Raw genomic sequence first — 18,002 nt, 5'->3', positions numbered from 1 at the left:
AGTATAATTTCTCATTTTTCTGATGGTATATACTGTAGGATCACACCGGTCATGCAGTCATATTTGTACATGAGGTAATAATGTCTGTTTCACTCTACTATCCTTCCTATCCCTGGACCCCTTCCCCTCCCTTCACTCCTCTCTACCTAATATAAAGTAACACTATTCTTCCATGTCCACACCCCTATCTTATTATGATTTAGCATACATATATCAGAGAAAACATTCAGCCTTTGGTTTTTGGGGTTTGGCTTACTTCGCTTAGCATGATATTCTCCAACTCCATCCATTTACCAGCAAATGCCATCATTTCATTCTTTTTTGAAGCTGAATAATCTTCCGTCATATATAATATATATATATATATATGTATGTATATATATGTGAGCTTTTGGGGGGATACACACACACACACACTTACCACATTTTCTTTATCCATTCATCTGTTGAAGGACACCTAGGTTAGTGCCATAGCTCAGCTATTGTGAATTGAGTACTATAAACATTGATGTGACCTCATCACTGTAGTATGCTGATTTTAAGTCCTTTGGGGGTATACCCAGGAGTGGAATAACTGGGACAAATGGTAATTCCATTCCAAGTTTTCTGAGGAATCTCAGTACTGCTTTCCAGAGTGGTTGTACCAATTTGCAGTCCAACTAGCAATGTATGAGTGTACCTTTTTCCCCACATCCTCGCCAACGTTGTTGCTTGTACTCTTGATAATTGCCATTCTCATTGGAGTGAGATGAAATCTTAGTGCAGTTTTGATTTGCATTTCTCTAGTTGCTGGAGACATTGAACATTTTTTCATATATTTGTTGGATCGATTGTATATCTTCTGTGAAGTATCTGTTCAGTTCCTTAGCCCATTTATTTATTGGGTGTTTTTTTTGGGGGGGGGTTGTTAAATCATTCCCACAACTTTCCTCCTGTCTAAAATAGATTATTACAATGAATAAATTTTTTAAAATTCAGTACAGGATCTAACCACTTACCTGGGCTCAGTAGGCCTTTGTTGTTATTGCTGCAATTTTACCATATTATGAAGCTTTTCTTAGAGCACATACTCAAGTTAAGAGAACTACTAAAGTGATGGTCTGGTAGCTGGACAGTTTATCAATATTTCCTCAGTCCCAGCTACCATTTGATGGGCATTTGCTTTGTGTCAGCATTTGGTTAAATCCTTGACATATTTGTACTCATTTGTGACCTATAATCACCCTAAAAGGTAACATTGTTGTCTACATTTTGCAAAAGAAAAAATGAGCTTGAGAAAGATCAAAACCATTTGCCCAAGACCAGAGAGCAGTGGGCTATTGGATTCCAAACCACATGTGTTCCCAGGATGGAGAAATTGCATGTCATAACCAATTAGTGTCCTTTTGTTGTTGGCACTCTCTGAGGCCCCTCAGTCTGAAATGATTGGCTCATACTTCCAAGATGAACATTTCTTCCTGAATGAGTCAGTAAGCAGAAATTGAGGTTCTAAATGTATACTTCTAGTTGAGACACAAGGGCCTTCTGTGTGCCAAGAGCCTGTTGGCTTCCTGTGACCCAGGACTGTTGCTAATCTAGTGGGTCATATACTCCTTTTAACTAAAATTCTGACATTTTTCATTTGAGCTACTGATAAGCTAAGGCTTCTTCATTCTGTTATTTTTTTGAAAAAGGAAATACCTCCAAGAGAGAATGGGATACAGAAAAGGGCACTTGCTAGTACCAGAAGCTTTCTCTACCTGAGTTTTGCCTAAAGCTATTCATGTCTACTAACTATGCACCAACAGAAAATGGATTGACTGGGAGGAAAACTTGCATGCCCTGTATAACTGCCTCTCACAAGCCTGGGAGCCTGCACCCATTGGTTTGGGATATGATGATGCCACCAGTATGGTGTGATAAGAAGCATGCTCATTCCCAGGCCCACTACTTCTGTTTTGTAGGTTGTAAAACACTTCTCAATTGGAACCATCTATACTTGTAAATTTCAGCATTGAAAGGATCATCACAAATACTCTGGGGATATCCAGAAAGGTTCTCCCTGATAGGAATATTTATAAGGCATAGTAAGTTAGTTTTGTTTTTGTTTAATTATCTAAATAGTGGGACAGGATGAGATGGTACATTTAAGTACCCCTTCAAGATGTTACAGTAGGGCTGGGGTTGTGGCTCAGTGATAGAGCACTTGCCTAGCATGTGTGAGGCACTGGGTTTAATTCTCAGCACCATGTATAAATAAGTAAAATAAAGGTCCATTGACAACTACAAAAATATTTTTAAAATAAAATAAAGATGGTACAGTAGATCATCCTGAGGTTTCTACTCTTCATTGACTTTAGATAGCAGGAGACAGTTCTGGCCTAGGGAAAGAAGATTAACTAGTGCTCCCTGGTTCTGTGTTTTAACTCTCCAGAATACATTTTCCTCTCTTATTGCCCTTTTTTAGATAATTTGGAGGTTGAAAGTGTTGACTCTCAAAATTAGACTGCCTGTATTTAAATCTCAGCTCTGTCACTTGTTAGCCATATGACCTTTAGGCAAGTTACTGAACTTTTCTAGAGTTTGTCTTCTGTATCTGTAAAATTAGGACAGTAATAGTTCCTACCTCATGAGACAGTTCAAATAACTAAATGAAATAAGTTGTCTTAAGGTTTTTACACAATGCTTAACAGTTTTCATTAGTATCAGTAGCTGTTGCCATTCTTAGGAGGCTGAGACAGCAAGGAGAATGGCAAGTTCAAGGCCAACCTCAGCAATTTAGCTGAGAACCTGTCTCCAAATTAAAAAGGGCTGGGGTTATGACTTAGTAGTAAAATGCCCCTAGGTTCAAATCTCAGTACCATAAAAAAGAAAAAAGAAAAAAAAAGGAAAAGGAAATGGGCTCATTCCTTCTTATCTTCTCAGAGTTTTCTTTCTTGGATCCTTCCATGATATCAGGATCCCAAGAGAGAGGGTGTTTTGAATTTTAACTATTGACAGTTTACATATCTGTCCATTCCTATTTCATCAAATACTGGTCTCCCATTCCAGGTGCATCAGACCCTTTCATTGAAGGACTAGATACTAAATATCTTGGGCTAGGGAGCCACAAATTATCTCTGTCACATATTCTTCCCTTTCTGTACCCTTTTAAAAATGTAAGAACCATTCTTAACTTGAGGGCCACACAAAATTAATGAAGGCTGCAGTTTGTTACTTTTATCCTCTCTGACCCTGTGCAGATTCTTGACTTCTCATGTCACTCTTTGCCTTTATTCAGGTCCAAAGATGGTAGTCAGAAAACGTTTTCAGTGTTATAAAGAGTTCAGTTAAAAAACAGCGTGATCTTTTTTCCCATCCCCAAGCTCCCACACGTACCATGTATAAGGAGTTTTTTAAGTTCCATGCCTAAAACCAAGACAGAGCTCAGGAAGGAACCCATTAGCACCAACTTGACAAATGCACCAACTTGGACAAGCTCTGTGATCTTACTCCAAATTCACTTGGAGCTTCAAATTGTGATTTTAATTTTAAATTCCTAGGGTTTTGCGCCATCAGGTCTCATGTCTGGAACAGTCATGTTTTATGAAAATAGTATCTGTTACTGTGAAGTGAGCTAACCATAATGAACATGAGCATGACACTTTTTCAGAGCAAAAAACAAAAATGCAAGCACATCCTCTGTGAAATTACAGTATTAAATTTTAAGTAAAGCAAATATTTATATTCACAGCTAAAATAATGCTTTTAAAATTATGCCAGTTCATCATTCCTTAAGCTGAGTCTCTATGACAAGAATCATTCCAAGGGGAAGAAAAAACTTATTTCAAATAAACTGCTGACTCTTTTTAAACTGTGCATAAGCAAGCTGTACTAATCAATTACCATCTTGGTCTTTGAGATGTTCACAGGCAGGCATATCTCTTGTGCATGCTTGTTCCTGTCACACAGGGCCTCTCTGAGGTGGTTTCTCTGATCTGCAGTGTTGCTGATGGAATGGCTTCATTTATCCCTAGGAAAGTTCCAGTAATGGAGGCGATGGCATATTTGGTGAAAAGAAGGATGACAGCCGGGCAGGTGAGACTCTGTCCTTCTAAAGGCAAAGAAAAGTAAGGTCCCAGTTTGATAGTTATCCTGAAGTTTATATGTAATGAAAACACTAATTTTTAAGAAGACTCTAAAAAACCACGTATACTGACCCTTTTTAAACTTAACTGGAATTACACATAGCTCTGGCTTCCTTTACATAGCATTAAACTGCTAAAGTAAAATGAATGATGTCTTAAGTTAGGATGGAGTCTGGGGTAAAAAGGAATTCATTGACTATTTTTCTTAAAGGATAGAGGTTTGGTTTTTGTAGTTGTTGTTTATTTTTATGTTTTCTGAATTCAGACTGACCAGAGGCTTTGGTAGTTGGAAGGACCAACTACACAGAAACTAATAGTTCTGTATGGAGAAGGGGACAGGGCTAACTCATTCCTGTGCTGTAGAGCCAGGTCCTCAAATTCTGCCCCCCACAGAAAGGAACATGTGTGTTTGAGAGATAACAACCAACCACAAACTAAAGCTGTGTCTGAAGCAAAACTGCAGCCCTTCCCATTATACAAAGCTCCTAGGCTGATTGTTAAAACAGCAATTACTTTGATTAAGTTGCTGAGTCAGCTTTATTTTTTATCTAAACAAAACAGTCCCACTTGTTTTAGCTCTGTTTGTAAATACTAATGTCCTCACTGATGTTTGAAGCCCAGGATGGCTCCGACCCAGACAAATCGCCCTGGCCAGTTCCATCTGCTCTCACAGCTCGTCTCCGGCGTCTGGTCACTGTGTACCAGCGCTGCAACCGCAAGGAACTCTGCCGACCTGAAATCCTGGGACCAGGTAACCAAGGATACTGGGTTCAGGAGGAAATGTTCAGGAGAACCTCAGAAATGGACATCATCAACAAGGAAGCCCAGAAGAGGTAAAGGCATACAGAACTGTTCACTGGGTAAGGGTAACAAAAGGTGAAGCTAATAGCTGGAGGGCAAGTGTTTTTGTGTTCTCTTGTAACATCAGATTGTCTCCAGAATTCATTAAATAAACTTTAACAGTGATGGTATTTCATGGTGATTGAGGAGTCTGAGGATATTGGGACACCCTTTGTTACAGTTCCCAGACTTTTGTGACTTTCCAGCTTGACACTCTTCCCCATTCCCTGGGGATGTGGTTTAATCAAAAATTTCAAATCCTTTAGTAGTTTTAACAACTAAAGGAAAAGTGTATATTGAAGGTCTCTAGTATAGATTCAAGTCTTTATCAAACCTTAGAGAGCAATAAATATCTTAAAATGCAAGCCCAACAGGAAAGTATAAATTGCCAGTAATTACTTGCTCATCTGAGAATTAAGCCAAAAAAAAGTGTAGCAATAACACTGGACATGGTGGCACATACCTGTAATCCAGCAACTTGGGAGGCTGAAGTGGGATGATCCCAAGTTTGAGGCCAGCCTGGAAAACTTAGCCAGAACCTGTCTCAAAATAAAAATAAAATAAAAAGGGCTGTGGTAGAGCACCCCTGCATTCAATCCCCAAATACCACACACACCAAGAAAAGGCTACAGGAGGCTAGGCCAGCATAGGCTAAGAATGAACAAGTCAAAACTGTAGTTCTTTGAGTCTTTATATCTCTGTCCCCTTGATGAAGCATCCAGTGAAGTAAAGGGACACCACATAGCGAATCCAATTATTTCTCTGTGCTCCTGACTTTATGAAACTCGGAAATTCAGGCAAAATATTTCTCCCACCTACCATAGCTGCAGAGAAAAGAACCAGAGCACCTGCCCTGTTCCTCACTCTTCCACTGGCCCCACACTCCCCACCCTGTTCCTGGCTGAGGTAGAGCACCATGCCCTCCTTATGAAGATGTGGTAGCATGTAATTACCCTGTTCCCTAAATCAGTAGTGTCAATCTATAGGATGAGGACCCTTGTGCCCCAGAGAAGATGATTGACATGGACAATCCACCTACACACCAGGAAAGCTATGGGGAGCAGTGTTGCACTGAGGTAGCACTTCCCTTTTCCACCCTAGCTGTCAGTTGTAAGATGGAGAGGGCAACCTTAATGGTCCGAAGGATCCCTACAGAATTTTCTGATTCTGTGTGATCATAGGGAGAAGGGAAGACAAGATATTTAAGCATATAAAATATTTTTAAAATTTAATTTCTTACAAATAGAAGTTAATTCCTAAAATTAATTACTTGAGATAACAAAGTCTACACACATGACTTTGAAATAGGGATGTAAATACCAGAAGAAAGAGCTGAAGATTTGAAAGTAGTTCCTTCTTTGTGAGTCTGTTGTTACAAAACCTCTCAATTTAACTTAAATAAAAATGGACAAACCAGTCCACCTGCTTCCTTGATTTCATGGTCTTTTATAGTATGTGCTCAATAAGTAGTCGTTCGGCTTTTTTGGAGCGGGGAAAACAGTTCAATCTCCCCCTCTGATTAAATCTCAAGGTGGACTAGGAGAGAGCAAGCAGATTTCTATAGAACAGTATCTTCCTTTGGCGTTGTTTATGATCAAGAAAAGAAAACCTTCGATTGGACCCAGTTCCGCATCATTTCCCGTTTGGACAAGAAGTCAGATGAGAACTTGGAACACTATTTTTATAGTTTTGTGGCCATGTGCCGGAATGTCTGTCGTCTGCCCACGTGGAAAGATGGTGGTGAGAAAACGTTTTGTCATAATGTTGTCAGATGAGATGGGGAAAGAACATGCTGGTGTTCCAAACTGCATGGTCACTTTAGATGTAACTGTGGAAGTAGTCTACCTGAGGAATTCAGGTAAAGACAAGTAAGTTCTTAGAAATTCCTATTTTTCAGTTGCATACACCCTCAGTAAAATAACTCTCCCCAAAAAGTTGAAAGTTGAAACTCAGATTAAAATATTGAGATTATCATTAACTACTTTTTCTAAAGTATAGGGTCTTTTTTTAAGTCACATCAAGATTTATCCTATTCTGAACTTTAGACCATCCTTAAATTAAATCTTAATAATTTTAAATGTTTTCTCATGTATTGACTTGCAGAAAGTAAGCGGCTGTCATTATTGAGCCTATCCAACGTGGGTTACAGGCTGCTGACAGCGTGCACAGACATCCTGCCTTTGCCCAACATGTGGCATGGTTAAAGTGTTTCATTCAGACCAAGGAACAAGGTGTTTTGGAAAGACCATGGAGTCATACTGACAAGACCTGGATTTGAATTCTGATTCTGCCACCTTGAGCAGTGTAGCTTATTTCATCACCCTTAAAACAGGATGATAATGACATATTGTAGGATTTTTGTGAGAATTAGATAACACAGATGAAGGACCTTGTATCGAGGGTAGATGGTGTATGTTAATTAAAGGGCAGCTGATACTTATAGAACTGATGTTTTCTTTTCTTTCACCCTCACTCAGTCTGTTCTTGTCCATTCCTTTTTAGCTACCCACTTTAGCAGGGTCCCACATACCTAAAACTGCCATACTGTGGAGTTAGGCAATATAAGGCCAAAGATGCAGAGGCTCAGGGGGAAGGGTGTATCTAAAACCACACTTAAGTGATAGGCTCTACATTTCCCTTCCTCTTCAGGTCCCCCTGATGCCACCATCTATGTTGAACCCATCACAGAGGAGCGGGCTGCTAGAACTCTGTACCGCATTGAACTGTTACGGAAAGTTCGTGAGCAGGTGCTCAGATGTCCTCAGCTGCATGAGCGTCTTCAGCTCTGTAGGCCCAGCCTCTACCTTCCAGTCTGGTGGGAGTGTGGAAAGCATGATCGAGACCTGCTCATCGGCACTGCCAAACACGGGCTCAACCGCACTGACTATTACATCATGAATGACCCCCAGCTGTCCTTCCTAGATGCCTATAGAAACTATGCCCAGCATAAAAGAACTGACACCCAGGCACCAGGAAGTCTCTGTTGCCTTTACCAGGCCAACTCCAAACTATATGAATCTCTTACCTATACTCAAATAAGTAGGACTTCAGAGTCCCTTGAAAGTGAACCTGAGAATCTGGTAAAAATAGAAAACAGAGATGATCATCTTGTTCTGCCTGGGGGCAGCTTACCTGACATAACTTGTGAAAACTTTATTTCTAAAGTTCAAGATGTCATTTCCATCAACCATGAAGAAAGTCTGCTGCCTGAGTCCTTGGATAATATGATGTATGGTAAGAAAGTGCTCATCCAAGAGCCAGGCTCTTTTCAAGAAAGTCAGAGTACCAGTACAGAATCTAGAAAAGATGCCATTGCTATCTTGGCAAGCAGAGATGGGAGCTGCCAGCCTGGTGGCCATGAGACAGCAATAACTTCAGGTCCCTGTCTTATGAGTAGCTTAGAAGAAGGAGTAGCTCAGATGAACATTAAAAATGAAAAACATTTGTTAGTATCTATTTCAAAGGAAGGGGATCCCTGCCGTAATGAGACAGGGCAGAGACCTGAAAGCATAGGGCAGCTAGAAGCCAAATGCTTAGCTTCCCCTGTCTTAGATGCAGGAAATGAAAGTGGGTTTGTAGATATGTGCAGTCTTAGTGTCTGTGACTCCAAAAGAAACCTCTCATCTGATCAACAATTGATTGATTTATTAGAAAACAAAAGTTTAGAAAGTAAATTGATTCTGAATCAGAACCAGAGTGATGAAGAAGAGGAAGAGGAGGAAAATGAGGAAGAAACCTTAGCAGTGGCAGCAGGCACAAGAGAAAGATCAGAGGTTTTGCAGCTCTCTGAGCCTGCTGCACATATCTCAAGGGAAAAGAGCCAAGGCTTCCATCTGGATGAAGCCAAGAAAGGAAGCCTGGAGGCAATAAGCCAGACTCCTGGACCACAGAGGGCCTTTCCTCCAGCAGCTTGTCAGTGCCACTGCAAACACATGGAGAGGTGGGCACATGGCCTTGGGAGTGATGAATTTGAAGTGGAGAAACCCAGGGCTTATAACCCAGATCTGTACAGAAGCAAAGCCAGTATCACTGCAGTGGAAGGTGAGCCCACTACTGTTCCATCAGAGCCATTTAAAGTGAAGCATGAACTTTTAAAAGAACCTTGGAAAGAAAGCGCAGAGGGGAAAAAAAGTTTCTCCACATATACTCCTGAAGGGAGTGAGCCCAAGTCCGAAGACATGGATTTTGAGAATAAAGATGATTATGATCGAGATGGGACCTGCCATAGTCAAGGTATAGTATGTAAGATTTTTTTAGTGTATTGAATAAACCAGTCCTTACATGACAGGAAGGGAGTGCAGGATAGGGTCACTCATTTTACAACTTCTGAAATGGACTTACCTCTCTTCACCACATGCTTGAAACCAAAGATCATAGGCCTTGGTCTGAAAATTACAGAGTAGCAACTGTGGTCATCCCAGAAAACAGGATGATCATAGGTCATCATAGCCACCATGTGATCTGGGCAGGGTCTCGTGTGCTTTTTATGCAATAGATGGAAAGACCAGTGCTAAGGAGAAGTGGTTTGTTTCTGCACTAGATCAGGCACTTCAAGCTGGTTAAAGTAGAACAGCTTTGGGACCTCAGAGGCCTGCAACTAATTTGCAAGAACTCCAAAAATACAAATAAAGTTGATCTTTATTAAAGTGAGCGTAGAAAGTAGCATTTATTCATGTCATTGCCAGAACTTGGTGTAATGTTTTTCTTAAGATTCCTTTGGTAACAACAAAATAGCAGTTACAAGTAACCAAATAAATAAATAAATTTGACCTTTTTCAATAGGGAAATCTTAGATAAGGTTCAAGTTAGAAGGAATTTCAAAATGTTAAGAAAATCTAGGTGACTGAGATTCCTTATGCTTCATGTGAATATAAAGATAATGGTAGAGATCTTTAAACTCCCCCTTTTTGGTTTTGTTCACTGTGATCCGTGTCTATGTTGGGAGAGAACCCACATCAAAAGTCACACACATGGGCTGGGAACATGACTCAGTTGGTAGATTGCTTGCCTCACATGCATAAGGCCCTAAGGTCCTGAGTTCAATCCCCAGCACCACAAAAAAAAAAAAAAAAAAGTCACATGCTAGTTAGAATGTGGACTGAACCGAACTGAAAACAGACTGATAGTATCATGACCCGGCCAGGCCAGGAGCCAGTGAGGACCATACCTCAGGCTTTCCCCTTGCCCTAGGCCTCCAAGGATCACTACCATGTGTCAAGTTATAAAATCCACCTGGTGGGAGAAAATCACCAAATAATCAGTTTTTGCAAACTCAGATCATCATATGAGCACAGGGTAAATGTGATTTAGAGGAGAAAAGTTCTTCCTTTCCTTCTTCTTTGGTGTCACCTAAGTCGGGGTAGAGGAGCCATGAACCTTGTACACACTCTGATACTGGATAAGCATCACACACAAGTGTGGGTGCCCTATTGGTCCCCTTCACCAAAGCTGCTGCAAGTACTTTTGCAGACCTTGGAGGGGATCTTCTACACACAGGAGGCGTGGGATACATGGTGCAAAAGGTTAGCCCTCTCTGGAGACCAGAAATCTGCCATTGGGAAGAAGCAGTAACTCTGCTGGTGCACCTGTCAGGGCCACCCCCCAGTTTTCATGGCTCCTCTGCTTAAAACCTCAGTGGTGCTTTCATTGAGTCCATAATAAAATCCAGTTTTTCTCTCAAGACTTATGGAACTCAGGACAGTCTAGATGATTTTCATCCCCACAGCCTCCGTTGTCTTTTAGTTCCTTGTCATGTCCAGAATAACCTTCCCTCATTGCCTCCTTGCCTCTCTGGGTGTTTCCTCTGTACCAGCCTATTTAGGGAGATCCTTCCCTCTTAGTCTGTCAAGCACCTTGTTCCCTTCACTTTATAGCACTTAATCACCGTTTGTAATTCAGCTGTTCCTTTATTGTTACTGCTTTCTCATGAGACTCTTTTAAGAACCCTGAGGGCCCCGACCAGTATGGCTTGCTTACCCTGAAGTCCACCAGGCCTGGCAAGGCTATTGATGGTAAGATCTCTGTGGCTCCCTAGGAGACCTGTAGCCACAAGTGAAGTCTCCACATTTTTAAGGGTAGACATCCCTTGTCATTTCACCAAGAAAAGAAACCACAGCTTTTCTGCCCTGGGCATTTCACTGCCATCTGTTCATTCCCTGTCATTACTGGTAAGTGGATCCATTTCACATTGCTGATTAACAGTTTCTTAAGCTTGAAAGGAATTAGCCACATTTCTTTTTTATTTCCCCCATCAATGAAGTAATTGAAACATTCCAGGTTTCTTCGCATCATTTTTGACATGAATCGGGTCTCCTTTACCTTTGTTTTAAGTTTCACGATTCTTCATTCTTTCTCATTGATATTACGCTCTTGCTATGTTACATTTTATACTTCATAGACTGTCCCTTCAAATGCGTATTAAAATGTTTCCTCTTGTCCACCGTACCAGTGAGAAGTGCAGCCACTCATCTCCTGTTACGAATACAGAGAAATCTCCCTTCTCTCTTCCGTTGTCAGTTTCAGTACATCCTTGATATACAGCTTGCACTCATCCTAAAGCAGGATTTGCCTTTATAGTTTCACTAGCTTGGGGTTCTCTTGGAAATAGAAGATGTGGTAATTAATGCTCAATTTAAAATAAGTTAGCACAAGCCTGGGGTTGTGGCTCAGTGGTAGATTGCTCGCCTAGCACGTGTGGGGCACTAGGTTCGATACTTAGCACCACATAAAAATAAGAAAGTTATGTGTCCATCTACAACTAAAAAATATATACATTAAAAAATAATAATAAGCACAGAATGAGCTAATTTAAAAAATGAAAGACAAACCTGGATGTCCTGATCACTCAGATCATTGTTATCTCCCAAGCACCTAATTTTTTTTTTTTTTTTTTTTTTTAATCTCCCTGTCCAGACTACCCAGGAAAGTACTCTGAAGAGGAAAGCAAGAGCTCGGCATCAGGCATCACAGGGGACCTTGGGGAAGACCCCCAGGAGACCCGAGCTCCTACCATTGCTCAGCTACTGCAGGAAAAAACCCTTTATTCCTTCTCAGAGTGGCCAAAGGTATCTGCCAAAGCTTGCATTATTCACTCAAAGCATTCTCAGCTTTAATTCCTGTAAAGTATTTCCATGAAAAAAAATCAAGATAAATGTTCAGTATCTTTAAAATATACGTACCATTTAACACTTAAATGTTGAAGATGTATGCCCTTGACTAAATTAAAAGCTAAAAGTGCCAAATTGTCCTCATGTTCATAGCACTGTATATTTAATCTTCATTGTCTGGACTATGAAATGTAAGGCTTATAAAGTGAGTACATTTGAGTGCTCTTTTCTAACCAGCTCCTTCTGCAAGAAAACTTGACCCCTGATCTCAAGAGACTTCGTGCTTATTCTTCAAAGCTGTTATCTTTTTTCCCAGGATCGTGTGATAATTAACCGTCTGGATAACATCTGCCATGTGGTGTTAAAGGGGAAATGGCCCTCCAGCCAGCAGTACGAGCCCTCGGGTACACTGCCCACCCCTGTCTTAACTAGCAGTGCTGGCTCTCGAAATAGCCTCTCAGAGCCAGAGGTGGCAGAACACAATTTCAGCAATGGTGCAGCGTTGGCAGCCCAGATCCAGAAGGTGAGGCTATAAGGAAAACTTTGACCATAAAACAAAGAATGGTGGCCCCATTCCATTTCTCAGTTGAGTCTTTCATTCAACAGATATTTACTGAATGATTGGTGGGTTTTGTCAAGCCATTAGAAATGAATGTATTTGAACTTTAACCCAGAGGCTGTGGAGAGCTATTAAAAGTTTTGGAGCAAAGGAATATACTGAAAGCAGGGTTTTGCAGCTCAATTGGTTGGCAGGGTGGGTGCTGGTAGGAAAGAGGAGTACCTCAGCTGGGGGCCTTGGAGGGGAACTGATGCATTGAGAAGGTTCTATAGACTGTAGGTTACACGCAGAAAGGGTACAAAGAAAGGAACAAACTTGGCAAGGATGATTTGGTAACTTGTAAATACGTAAGGAAAAGGAAGCATGAAGAGATGGGTGTGTTCAACCCTTGGAAAACTGAGACCAATAGGAACTGACAGAAGTTAGGAAATCAAAGCAGGAGTGCACGTTTCTGTAGATGCTGATGGGGTTTGAGGGAAATTGTTAGCACACTGGTTCTCACTCTTTACTACACATTGGAATTTGCTGCGGACCTTGAAAGCCTTGAAAGCCTCATTGGTCTGAGATATGACCTGGGTATTAGGGTGAAGTTGTTTGGTTTTTGTTGTTGTTTTAATTTTTTGGTTTTGGGTTTTTTTTTTGTTTTTTTTTTTTTTTTTAACTTCCCAAATGATTTTGATGTTGAGCTAAGGCTGCGAATCCCTCCATTATAATCTTGCAGCTGTTAAGTGTAGTGCATGGACCAGCTTTGGCAGTATCTGGAAACCTGTTCAAAATGCAGACTCTCAGGCTCAGCCCAATGAAGTAGAATCTGCATTTTAGCAAGGGATCCAGGTGCTTTGGTACTGAAGTGTGAGGAGGCTTACGTTCAGAGAACTTTAAAGAAGATGTCTGGAAATAAGCCTAGAAATCAGATCTGGAAGAGGAGCTGACACTTGGCCACAAAAGTGGCATTCAAACCTCTTTTGCCATGTGTGTGTTCACAGGAGAGCTTCTTAGCTCCAGTATTCACAAAAGAGGAACAAAAGCACAGACGTCCCTATGAGTTTGAGGTGGAGAGGGATGCTAAGGCTCGGAGCCTAGAACAGTTCTCTGCAACCCACGGGCACCCCCCCATCGTCCTCAATGGCTGGCATGGGGAGTCAGCTATAGATCTCTCCTGCTCATCAGAGGGGTCCCCAGGAGCCACATCCCCCTTTCCAGTGAGTGCCAGCACCCCTAAGATTGGGGCTATCGGTTCACTTCAAGGAGCCCTTGGCATGGACTTGTCTGGGATTCTACAAGCTGGCCTGATCCACCCAGTGACTGGACAGATCATCAATGGAAGCCTTAGAAGAGACGATGCTGCCACACGGAGGCGGAGAGGGAGACGGAAACATGCAGAAGGCGGGATGGACCTCATCTTTTTGAAGGAGCAAACACTTCAGGCAGGAATCTTGGTAGGTCGATTGAGTAAAACGTTGACCTTTCTGGACAAGGAAACAAACGCTTTCTCAGAAACCAAGTGTTTTGGTTTATGGATCTCTCATTCCCACTTCAGTTGTCCTTCTTAATCACCCTTGTTATAAGATTCACTCTACCTCTTGTAGAAATAAATGCTAATCCATTAATGTGCTAATCCATGTGTAACCTGGAAAACTGAGCCAGGAAGTCTTGTCATTTCAAACAGAAGAAACCCAAATCCTCCAGTATTTCAGAAGAACTTCTGGCAGTTGAGTGAGCAAAGTGAGACAACAGGGATGAGCTTGCAGCACTTCCTCCAGGTAGTGAGGGCCCCCTGGGAACCGAGGTGTGGAGCAGGAACAGGAGTCAAGACTGGCTGAATGCTAGGCCTGGCTCTACTACGTGACATCAGGAGACATCAGGCACACTGCTCAGCCTCGTTTTGCTCCTCTATAAAACTACTTAGAAGGGTTTGCTGTGAGGATAAAGACAATACATTCTAAACTCAAAGGAGATTATTGTAAACAAGGAGAAGTAAGAAATTGTTCTGGCCAAGAGAGATTTCCTTTGGACTTTGCTTAATTCTCAAAGTTGTATTTTGAGTTTTCTCATTTATTGAATTTTGAGCCCTAAAACACATTTTATGTAAACATATTAGAATCACGTTTCATGTGTTCTAATTTTGAAAGAAAAAATAATGGCCAGTATTTCTTGAGTGCCTGTTATATGCCAGGTACTGTGTTCAGAGTTTTTCAGGGTCCTGTTTGATGCTTACAACACTGTGGAGATAGGTGTTTTATAGATGAAGAAATTAAATCTTAAAAGCATTAAATAATTTGCCCAAAATTATCCAACTGCCAAGTGGCAGAGCAGGAAAACAAACCAAAGTCCTTGTTTTTCAGATTCTGAGAGCTTTACGTCTAGGCTAAGCTATTTAGAGTACGTCTTCCCCTTAGACTTCCTATATAATTTGGGAAGCTAAAGTGGCAAACCCTTTCTCTACCCAGTTCTACAAACTAATTTTTAAGAGGTTACATTTTGTTCTGGAGATCAAACCCAGAGGTTCTCTGCCATTGAGCTACATTCCCAGCCCTTTTTATTTTTTATTTTGAGACAGGGTCTCACTGAGTTGCTGAGGCTGTCCTCAAATTTGTGATTCTCCTGCCTCAGCCTCCTGAGTAGCTGGGATTACAGGCATGCATCACCTTGCCTGGCAAGAGGTTACCTTTTTTACAAGTACAAAGTCATGATTTCTCTATAATACTCATAGAATTCCGGTGGAGTAACTAATAAAAATAATTTTTAACATGTTTTCTTAAGCCTCAGAGTATTTATTTTTAAACTTGTTAATGCAGCCTCCTACTTAGCACTGATACCGTATTTTTCAGTAGACCCTATTATAGGCATTGGTAATACAGAAATGAAGAAGACAGACCCTCAGACTATAAAAGGAAAATATGTGAGCAAATTTCAGTGTGGCATTTTCTGTTACGTGGAGAAAGTGCTATAAAAGTAGAGCTGGAACAGCCAGCATTGCTTGGGATAGTCAGTGAAGGTGACAGAGGAGTAGACTAAATCAGAGCCGTCAGGATGGAGTTAAAATTTGCCAAATAGACAGAGGGGAAGAAGGACATTCAGGTGGAAGGAGCACCCCGCTTGTGTAAGAGCAATGGTGAGTAGTGTGTGTGGGATTCTAATGCAAGCTCCCCACCATGAAAGTAGGGGGTAGAAATAGTAAGGTTCAAAGAACACCTTGTGTGTTTAAATTTCAGGAACTGATTTTCATTCTGTCATAATCAACTATACATGCTTGTTTTTTCCTTCAGGAAGTCCATGAAGACCCAGGGCAGACCACCGTGAGCACCACACATCCTGAAGGGCCCGGACCTGTTACCTCAGCCCCCGAGCCAGCAGCTACCACCAACAGCCAGACTGAGAAAGCTGTTCCCAGCAAGAGTCTGCTTGACTGGCTGCGGCAGCAGGCTGACTACTCCTTAGACATGCCTGGCTTTGGGGCAGTAAGTGTTTGCTGGTGCTGCCCAAGACTGCTATTAACTTCCTGATGACTTGGGGCCAATTTTGATCAACACATGCTCTTGGGGAGAAATCTGTGTTGACTCAGAACATCATATTACAGTTCACTTTGGGTTTTTTTATGTTTAAATTTGGTAAAATCCTTCAGTAGCAGAAATTGGGGTCCATGTCAGAATACTATGCCAAGAAGTCAACGTGCAAAATTAACAGGATAGAACTTGCCAAAGTTCAACCTCCTAGCCCCCCAAAATCAACCACATAATATCACAAGCTCACAGAGAAGTCTTGAGGTTGCATAAACTACCACTTGATGAAAATTTTCCAAGTTAATACATTATAACTTTTTCCCTTTTTTTGGTGGGGGGAGGGTCTGTTTTGAGTTTACATTTGCTGCTTTGGGAGCTTTCCTTCAGATCACTTTGCTGCTTATATTCCAAGTCCTGATTAGGAATCTTTAGGAGGGCTCCTGAGCACTGATATTTTGTCTTGATTTCTCCTTTCTTACTTGCTCATTTACCCCCACACACACATACTGTCTTTGTCCTGGGTACATCTGGAAGACTAATAAGATGAATAGTGGAGAGCACACAGGAAAAGAAAACAATTCACAGGTGTACAATCGCCAGAGACAGACAAAGGCAGCAGGCAGGTAGCAGTGGGCAGGACATATCCCAAGGCTAGGGATTCAGCAGTGCCCTGGGAAGCTAGTGGTCAGCTCAGGCACTCTACTCTGGAGGGCCCAGGGCCTGCACAGCCTGTTTCCAGCTGGCTGCAGGACTGCTGGTCCTTCAAGAAAAGAAAGCCTCAGTGGGGTCCTGGCAGAGGGCCATCAGTGGGAAAATAGCAAAACCAACTGAAAAGCCCTGCCCTCGTCAGACTTGCACGGTGTTTTGTAATACTGGTCTCAATTGCCTCTTAGAATTTTTCAGACAAACCGAAGCAGAGGAGGCCACGCTGTAAAGAACCTGGAAAATTAGACATCAGCTCTCTGAGTGGAGAAGAGAGGGTTCCTGCTGTCCCTAAGGAGCCAGGACTGAGGGTAGGAAGAGGGTCATGGGGCGGGGTGGGGAGAATGTCCTGGTCGAGCCCTGCTTTGCATACTTGAGGCAAAACCCCAGCTGGAAGTGGGTAGTTGGGCAACATTTTTCCAGAGGACAAGAGGCCGGCACAGAAAGCTAATGACCAGTGCTAAGTGGTCCCTAGGGCATTTTTGAGTAGCAGTGTGACTCCCCATAGTCATTTGCTTTTAACCTTTACCTCTTAAACAACTGTTAAATAATTCCAAAGCTTCATTTTTTTTTTCTATTTTTAGAGTTATAAGAGAAAAGAAACCTTAATGCCTGCCCCATAGCAGTCTTTTTCCCAGTGTTTTAACAAATGTCATGATGGAAATTTTAATTTTTTATCTACATTTTTGACTACCATTTAAGATACTTCCTCCTAGAGCACCCCTACTGACAGGGAAAAGCAACTGGTTCCAAGCCCTGCCCTTTCCTATTACAGAGTCATGAGACTGGAAGGGACTTCAGGGACATCTGCAGAGTACTTGGTGTACAAGGAATCTGAGTTTGTTTGAATTTACAGATGAGTACAGATTTAGAAAAGTCATAACCTCTAGGGGGCAGTAGTAATACTTCAATTGAAAACATGTTGAGCATGGACAAATTGCACATCATTGAGCTTTTAACCTCCTCAAAGTGCATCCTGCCCAAACAGGAGCTTCAGTCCCCTGGGGGACATGTGCTGTTCCTTGAACTCAAGTTCTCCTGAACACTCTCTCCAGCACTCTGCCAGCTGCAACTTCCCTGAGGATGGTTCCCTTCTTGGTGGGATTCCTGAGTGCAATTTCTTATTTTAGCTGCAAAAGACCACCCATCCTAGTCATTTCCTCCTTGTAGAGGAGTTGTTACTTAA

At 41.7% G+C, this 18,002-nt stretch overlaps 1 protein-coding gene across 6 annotated transcripts in view; it reads left to right on the top strand.

Moving 5' to 3' along the window:
- Window positions 1–18,002, top strand: part of CHD6 (chromodomain helicase DNA binding protein 6) — a 225,131-nt gene that overhangs the window by 197,808 nt on the left and 9,321 nt on the right. For 2 of the 6 annotated variants that reach the window (XM_079126883.1, XM_079126887.1), the window contains 9 exons: window positions 3,996–4,056; window positions 4,723–4,939; window positions 6,478–6,686; window positions 7,596–9,179; window positions 11,859–12,010; window positions 12,369–12,575; window positions 13,598–14,050; window positions 15,881–16,072; window positions 17,008–17,127. In XM_079126883.1, coding sequence (XP_078983009.1) covers window positions 3,996–4,056; window positions 4,723–4,939; window positions 6,478–6,686; window positions 7,596–9,179; window positions 11,859–12,010; window positions 12,369–12,575; window positions 13,598–14,050; window positions 15,881–16,072; window positions 17,008–17,127 — 3,195 coding nt within the window. Of the gene's footprint in view, window positions 1–3,995; window positions 4,057–4,722; window positions 4,940–6,477; window positions 6,687–7,595; window positions 9,180–11,858; window positions 12,011–12,368; window positions 12,576–13,597; window positions 14,051–15,880; window positions 16,073–17,007; window positions 17,128–18,002 lie in introns of those variants that run through there. The other 4 variants (XM_079126885.1, XM_079126884.1, XM_079126886.1 and 1 more) reach the window with 4 other exon arrangements.

Source organism: Sciurus vulgaris, assembly GCF_902686455.1.
Source record: "Sciurus vulgaris genome assembly, chromosome: 2".
Taxonomy (NCBI): Eukaryota; Metazoa; Chordata; class Mammalia; order Rodentia; family Sciuridae; genus Sciurus; species Sciurus vulgaris.
The sequence above is the reverse complement of the archived record's forward strand: the minus strand, read 5'-3'. Positions and strand labels throughout refer to the sequence as shown.